This window comes from Leptonychotes weddellii, chromosome 5 (genome assembly GCF_054177405.1).
Source record: "Leptonychotes weddellii isolate Sample4059 chromosome 5, ASM5417740v2, whole genome shotgun sequence".
NCBI classification, from domain to species: domain Eukaryota; kingdom Metazoa; phylum Chordata; class Mammalia; order Carnivora; family Phocidae; genus Leptonychotes; species Leptonychotes weddellii.
In genome coordinates, this window is record NC_138373.1 from 8,871,889 (window position 1) to 8,879,828 (window position 7,940).

Here is a 7,940-nt window from a genome sequence, read left to right on the forward strand (position 1 = left end):
CTGGGATCATGACCTGAGCCGAAGGCAGACGCTTAATGACTGAGCCACCCAGGTTCCCCAGTACACCAATTTTAAAAAGATAGTTAAAGAACAATCTCACATATCTAGAAATTAATACTCATTCTATTAGTGCTTGCTTCGGCAGCACATATACTTAAAAAAAAAAAAAAGAAACATTCTATTAAATAAACTTTGGATTAAAGAGGAAACCAAAGAGGAACTTATGAAAAACTTAAAACTTGGGCGCCTGGGTGGCTCAGTTGGTTAAGCGACTGTCTTCGGCTCAGGTCATGATCCTGGAGTCCCTGGATCGAGTCCCGCATCGGGCTCCCTGCTCGGCAGGGAGTCTGCTTCTCCCTCTGACCCTCCCCCCTCTCATGTGCTCGCTCTCATTCTCTCTCAAATAAATAAATAAAATCTTTAAAAAAAAAAAAAAAAACTTAAAACTTAATTACACTATCAATGACATTTTGACATTCATATATGTCAAAATTTGGAAGAAGACTAAAGTGAAATGTATTTTATTTTTAACTAATCTCTATGCCCAATGTGGGCCTCAACTCACGACCCTGAGATCAAGAGTCGCATGCTCTAAGGAGTGAGCCAGCTGGGCACCCCAAAAGCGAAATATATTTTTTAAAAAAGAAGGGGTGCCCACCTGGCTCAGTCGGAGGAGCGAGTGAGTCTTGACCTTGGGGTTGGGAGTTCAAGGCCCACGTTGGGCACAGAGATTACTTAAATAAATAAAACATTAAAAAAGTATAAAAAGGGGCGCCTGGGTGGCTCAGTGGGTTAAGTTTCTGCCTTCAGCTCAGGTCACGATCCCAGGATCCTGGGATCGAGTCCCACATTGGGCTCCTTGCTCAGCGAGGAGCCTGCTTCTCCCTCTTCCTCTGCCTACCACTCCCCCTGCTTGTGTTCTTTCTCTCTGTCAAATAAGTAAAATCTTAGAAAGGAAGGAAGGAAGGAAAGTAAAAAAAACAAACAAAAACAAAAAACTTAGAAAAAAAGAGCTAAGTTCAAAACAAGGAGCTAGAAAAAGAACAACAAAGTAAACCCAATAAAACAAAACAGGATACAATGGCAAAAACTAATGAAATAGAGAACAAAGCAAACAAAAAAAAGATCAACAAAAATTACATTTTTTATTTTTATTTTAAAGATTTTATTTATGTATCTGACACAGAGAGAGAGAGAGAGAGATGGCATGCACACACACAAGCAGAGGGAGAAGCAGGCAGAGGGAGAGGGAGAAGCAGGGAGCCCAATGTGGGACTCGATCCCAGCACCCTGGGATCATGACCTGAGCCCAAGGCAGACACTTAACCGACTGAGCCACCCAGGCGCCCAAAACATTTTTTAAATAGACTTTACGAGAGACAGTAAACCAGATCATATTATGGAAAAAACACAAATGACATGTGAAAGAGGTAAAATAATTACCAATATAACAAAGACTTTAAAGTACGTAAGAAAAGCACAAATAACTACATACCAACACATGTGAAAACTCTGATCAGTGTTCAGGGTATTGCTGGCATCTGAACAGGCCAATTAATTCCTCATTATACAAGACTGAGTCATGCACTGCCAGAGTTAGCATTACTGGCCAACCGAAAAGTGCCCTGCCTCATTTCTTTTTTTTTTTTTTTTAAAGATTTTATTTATCTATTTGAGAGAGAATGAGAGAGAGCACATGAGAGGGGGGAGGGTCAGAGGGAGAAGCAGACTCCCTGCCGAGCAGGGAGCCCGATGTGGGACTCGATCCTGGGACTCCAGGATCATGACCTGAGCCGAAGGCAGTCGCTTAACCAACTGAGCCACCCATGCCCTGCCTCATTTCTAAACACAACTGGGGAAATGAAGAAGAAAGGGGAGGACCTAGCACTGAACCCTATTAAAGAACCAATGGCCTATTTGCATTGGATAAATTTCTAGGAAATATATAAAATGCAAAATAAGTACCAAAAAAAAGAGAAAACCTAAATGCATCAATCACCATTAAAGCTACCATGATGATAGTTAACATCCCTCCACCAAAGGCCCAGAAAGTACTAAAGGTGACTTCTACCAAACTTTCTCATTTTATACCAATTGTTCTAGAAATCAAAAGAGGGGAAATTGCCTAATTTGTTTTAGGAGGCGAATGTAATCTTAATACCATAACAAGGTAAAGACAGCATAATAAAAGAAAACTGTAGACCAATTTCACTTATGAATCAGATGCAAGTATCTTAAATGAAATATCTGTGAATTAAACACCACATTCTATGGGGGGAAAAGAAAGCATATCCAAGTAGAATTTCTCTTAGGCATATAAGAACGTAAAAGTTTCAACATCAGATGCTTTATTAATATAACTCACCATACTAATACATTACAGATTAGAGGAGGAAAATTGCATGCTGGATAAAGCCCAACATCTATTCATAATTTTTTTAAGATTTTATTTATTTATTTGACAGAGAGAGACACAGCGAGAAAAGGAACACAAGCAGGGGGAGTGGGAGAGGGAAAAGCAGGCTTCCCGTGGAGCAGGGAGCCCGATGCGGGGCTCCACGCAGGGCTCAATCCCAGGACCCTGGGATCATGACCTGAGCCAAAGGCAAACACTTAACAACTGAGCCACCCAGGCACCCATCTATTCATAATTTTTAACGAATCTTACAAAACTAAAAAGAGAAGAGAATTTTTATTTTATAAAGGCTATCTTCCCAAAAACCTACAGCAAGGCAGAAAATTCGTCCTACTTAATAAATACTAAATTTATAATTTAGATAAATTATATATAAATTAATATAATTAAGTATAATTTAATATAATATTATAAATAAAAGTCACACTAGCCCAGGAGTTAATACACTTTCCAGGAAGAAATAAACAACAACAAAACAGAATGGAGAACTCAAAAACATCTAGATATGAATATGGCACACAACAGAGATGACATCACAAATCAAGAGAGAAAGGATAGTTTATTTAGTAACAGTATTAGGGCAAATAGCTCTCTGTATGATGGAAAATTAAAATTAGATTCATATCTCCATCATTAAAAAATATACACAAAACGTAGCAGGAGATGGAGACATTCTTTATGACCATGCAGTGGAGAATAATTCTGAAACAAGACTCAAAAAGCAAAAACCTTAAGAAAAAGTTGATTAATTCGACACAAAAAAATTAAAGGCCTGTTACTGACAAAGTTATCAGACAGGCAACATGTCAGACAGAGATATCTGCAAGGTACAAATCTGACCGGAGTTTTCTGTGTCTAGGATATCAACGAATCCATGCAAATCAGAAAGGTAAAGACAGGAAACCCAAAACAAAAATACGCAAAAGAAATCAGAGAAGAGGATATTCAAATGAATTCAAAAAGGAAATCTGAATGGAAACCTGAAGAGATGAAATCATCCACCTCATAAGTAATCAGGGAAATGTAAAATAAACAAAGAGATCTAGCAGCCTGGCAGGACTGATAGTATCAAATGCTGGTGAAGTTGTAGAAATGGGAAGCCCCTGGCACTCCCAGGGAAGTACTAACTACACTGGTGCAGCCCTTCTGGGGAGAGAGTGGGCAGCAGTTGCTTTTTTTTTTTTTTAAGATTTTATTTATTTATTTGACAGAGCGAGCGCACAAGTAGGGGAGCAGCAGAGGGAGAGGGAGAAGCAGGCTCCCCACTGAGCAGGGAGCCCGACATGGGGCTCGATCCCAGGACTCCAGGATCATGACCCACACGGAAGGCAGACGCTTAATGACTGAGCCACCCAGGCGTCTCTCAGGCAGCAGTTATTAAAAACAATTGGTGGGGCGCCTGGATGGCTCAGTCGTTAAGCGTCTGCCTTCGGCTCGGGTCATGGGCCCAGGGTCCTGGGATAGAGCCCCACATTGGGCTCCCTACTCAGCGGGAAGCCTGCTTCTCCCTCTCCCACTCCCCCTGCTTGTGTTCCCTCTCTCGCTGTGTCTCTGTCAAATAAATAAATAAAATCTTTTAAAAATAAATAAATAAATAAAAATTAAAACAAAACAAAACAAAAAACAATTGGTATGTACACCCTTAATAGCAATCCCACTCCTGGGTATTTGCCCCACAAGTCATCCAGAACAATGGTGTAAGGGATGTCCACTGCAGTCATCTGTGCTCCCAAAAAACCTGGAGGCAACACACAGAAACAGACCCATATTCAGACACTTGAAATATGACAAAGGTGGCTCTACAGAGCGGGAGGAAAAAAAACAGTCTTTTCAATAAATGGCGCCGGGACAAATGCACATCCAGGTGGAAAAAAATGAAATCGGGCCCCTACTTCAAAATACACAAAAATCAATGCCAGGTATGTTACAAATGGGGACTGAATAATGAACTTGTAGAAGACTACATGGAAGATTATCTTTGTGGCCTTGAAGAAGGAAAAGATTTTAAGATATTTAGAAGTACTAACTATAAAGGAAAAGATTATTTTGTCTACATTAAAATTAACAACTGTGGGGCACCTGGGTGGCTCAGATGGTTGAGCATCTGCCTTTGGCTCTGGTTGTGATCCCAGAGTCCTGGGATCGAGCCCCACGTCCTGCTCCTGGCTCAGCGGGGAGCCTGCTTCTCCCTCTGCCTCTCCCCCTGCTCATGCTCTCTCTCTCTGTATCTCTGTGTCTCGAATGAATAAATACAATCTTTAAAAAAATAATAATAATAAAATTAACAACTGTGACTCAAGGCAGCTTACAGAAAGTGCAAAGGCAAGCCGTGGAATGGAAAAAGATTGGGATAGTATATAATCAATAAAGGGTTTGTATTTAGAACACAGAGAATTCCTACTAAGTCATAAGGAAAAAATAATCAAATGGATTAAAGAGGCATTTCCTGAAACAGGAAATCCCAAAGGTTCAATCCTAAACATTGAAAAGGTGCTCAAACTTGTTGGTAACTACATACTTAGTCAGCAAATTAAAATCACAAGATATTTTTACATATAAGTAACAATACCAATGTTGATGAGGATTCGAAGCTATGAGAACTCTCCTATTTCTGGTGGGAATACAGATTGGTACAATCACTTTGAGAAACAGTTTAGCATTAGCTACTATAGGTCAACATACGCATACTCTTAAGACCCAGCAATTCCACTCCTAAGAATATATCCTAGGAAAACCCACGCATTTGCTGACCCATATACTGAATAAGAACGTTCACAGGAACATTGTTCCTACTACCCTAAACTGGGAATAATCCAAATATCCATCTACAGGAGAATTAGAGAGGTAAATCATGGTACAGGCCTATAATAAAATTCCATACAGCAATGAAAAGGGACAAATGGCTCCAAAGAAAACATGGATGAATTTTACAAACATAATACTGAGCAAAAAAAGGAAGACACACAAAAATAGATAGATGATGCTGTTTATATAAAGTTAAAAGTGTTTATAAATGAGTAGAGAAGTGATAAGAGAAGCAAAAGTAGGAGAGAGATTTCCTCTGGCGAGGGAGGGGAAGCTGGGAAAAGTCAAACAGAGGTCTCAGGAAGTTGGCAATGCTCTGTTTTTTGACCTGGGTGGTTTTTACAAGGGTGCTAGTTTTATGTTTCTTCATTATACCATACATTTATGTTTTTTATACTTTTCTGTATGTGTTTTATATTTGAGCTTTTTGAAAACAATTAGGGAAAAAAAGTTGGAGACAATCTGGGTGTTTATCGCTCAGGGAAGGTGTAGATAAATGTGGCCACTGCATATAAGAGAATGAAATGCAAGATTCAAAGGTAGTAACTCTACTTACAATTACAGAAGTGTGGACAGTTCTCAAAAACAAAGTTGAACAAAAGAAAAGAAACAGAAGTTTTTAGCACAATGCTCTATAAATTTTAAAATATAGGGGCGCCTGGGTGGCTCAGTCGTTAAGCGTCTGCCTTCGGCTCAGGTCATGATCCCAGGGTCCTGGGATCGAGCCCCGCATCGGGCTCCCTGCTCCGCGGGAAGCCTGCTTCTCCCTCTGCCTCTCCCCCTGCTTGTGTTCCCTCTCTCGCTGTGACTCTCTCTGTCAAATAAATAAATAAAATCTTTAAAAAATAAATAAATAAAAATAAATAAAATAAAATACAAACATGATACAATGCCACGTATTTTTCTTTCCTTCTCTTTTTTAAAGATTTCTTTATTTATTTTAGAGAGAGCGAGCGAGAGCGTGCAAGCACGAGCTCGAGGGGCAGAGGGAAAGGGAGGAAGAATCTGAAGCAGACTGTACAGAGAGTGCAGAGCCCGATGTAGGGCTCGATCTCACAACCCTGAGACCACGACCCAAGCCGAAACCAAGAGTTGGACGCTCAACTGACTGAACCCCGCCCTGTGCTCCAATGTTATGTATTTTTCAAGAATACACAGCTATCCACATAAACGCATGGAAGAGGAATCAGGAAAGTATATATACATATAAAACACATAGAATACACTATAGTGGCTAGCTAATCAGATAAGAGCAGGAGTTAGCAAGCTTCTTCTTACAGGGCCAGCTAAGAAATATTTTAGGCTTTGCAGGCGTGTAGGTCTTATGGCAACTACTCAACTCTGCCATTATAACTCAGAAGTAGACACAGACAATAAGGAAACCAACGGGCATAGCTGTGTTCCAATAAAACCATATTGACAATCACAAGGAGCAGCCCTAGGCTGTGGTTCACCAAGCCTTAGAAAAAAGGAATGGGTTAAGAAAAGGGAATAAAGGGGAGAAATAATAAAGTAAGAGAGGCTTTGCATGGATCAACCACACAGGGTGCCTTTAAGTACTTTCAACTCAATTTTGGGAAATAAATTCCTTTATAATTAAAAGACAATCAAGGAAAGAACAAAAGGAAGTAAACAGTACCTTTTTGTTGTTTTGATTTTCTTCCACACTTACCTCCTTGCTATCTGTCACAGGAACCCATTTAAATATCCTAAGGGACGTGTCACCCACGGTCACCCACTTTTTCTCCCTGAAAGAAAGACATTTCTTAAAACCGAAAATAATGAAACATTTTTTGTTCATAATGTGATTTTCTACTTCTCAGCAGATCGATCATTCCTTCAATCTCTTAAAAAATTTTTTAATTTAAGTTTATTTAATTTCAGTCATCTCTACACCCAACATGGGGCTCAAACACACAACCCAGACATCAAGAGTCACATGCTCTTCCAACTGAGCCAGCCACGTGCCCCAAGCTCCTTCAATCTTAAATGCCTTCTAAACTTACTTCCCATCCAATTATACCTATACCTTACCTTGCAAAATCATCCCTTCCAGAAAGACTTCTCTATCAAATTCCTTTGGCTCTGAAACTTGCCTTTTCCCAGTGTACCAAAGCTCTTTTTACCTCCCAGACTACACCCATATTGAGTACTAGCACATTTTCACACTCAGGTATCTACCTGGCATTACTTCTTTATTTTTCAAAAATTTATTCAATTCCACTGATATTTATAAAGCCCTGTTATACAAGGCCCTACAGGAGATAAAGAATGTGTAAGATACGGTCCCACATAGGAGCACATAGGAATAAAAAACTAAGTAAGGACATCATTGTGATACATGAAGGTGATAAGGAAGTTGAAAAGTAGGCTGAAAGACGGTAAAACTGGGCTATGGCATAGAAGGAGAATTCTTAGGACTCCTGTGTAACTCTATGTTGAAACATGATTCCATTTAGAAATAATCACAGGTGCAGGATAAGATGCTTTTTTTTTTTAAATTTTATTATGTTATGTTAGTCACCATACAATACATCATTGGTTTTTGATGTGGTGATCCACGATCCATTGTTTTCATATAATACCCAGTGCTCCATGCAGTACGTGCCCTCCTTAATACCCATCACAGGGCTAACCAATCCCCCCTCCCCCTCCCCTCTAAAACCCTGTTTGTTTCTCAGAGTCCATAGTCTCTCATGGTTCATCTCTCCCTCCAATT

General features: G+C 39.7%; 1 protein-coding gene and 1 long non-coding RNA gene across 2 annotated transcripts in view; both read right to left on the minus strand.

Moving 5' to 3' along the window:
* Positions 1–7,940, minus strand: part of BCL7B (BAF chromatin remodeling complex subunit BCL7B) — a 20,899-nt gene that overhangs the window by 9,977 nt on the left and 2,982 nt on the right. Inside the window, exon 2 of the mRNA XM_006743873.3 lies at positions 6,894–6,969. Coding sequence (XP_006743936.1) covers positions 6,894–6,969 — 76 coding nt within the window. The remainder of the gene's footprint in view (positions 1–6,893; positions 6,970–7,940) is intronic.
* On the minus strand, positions 9–6,030 carry LOC145721510 (uncharacterized). The gene is made up of 3 exons (XR_014145239.1): positions 1,836–6,030; positions 456–1,629; positions 9–247 (listed from the first exon to the last, which is right to left on the minus strand). It is a non-coding gene; the product is annotated as an uncharacterized LOC145721510 (long non-coding RNA).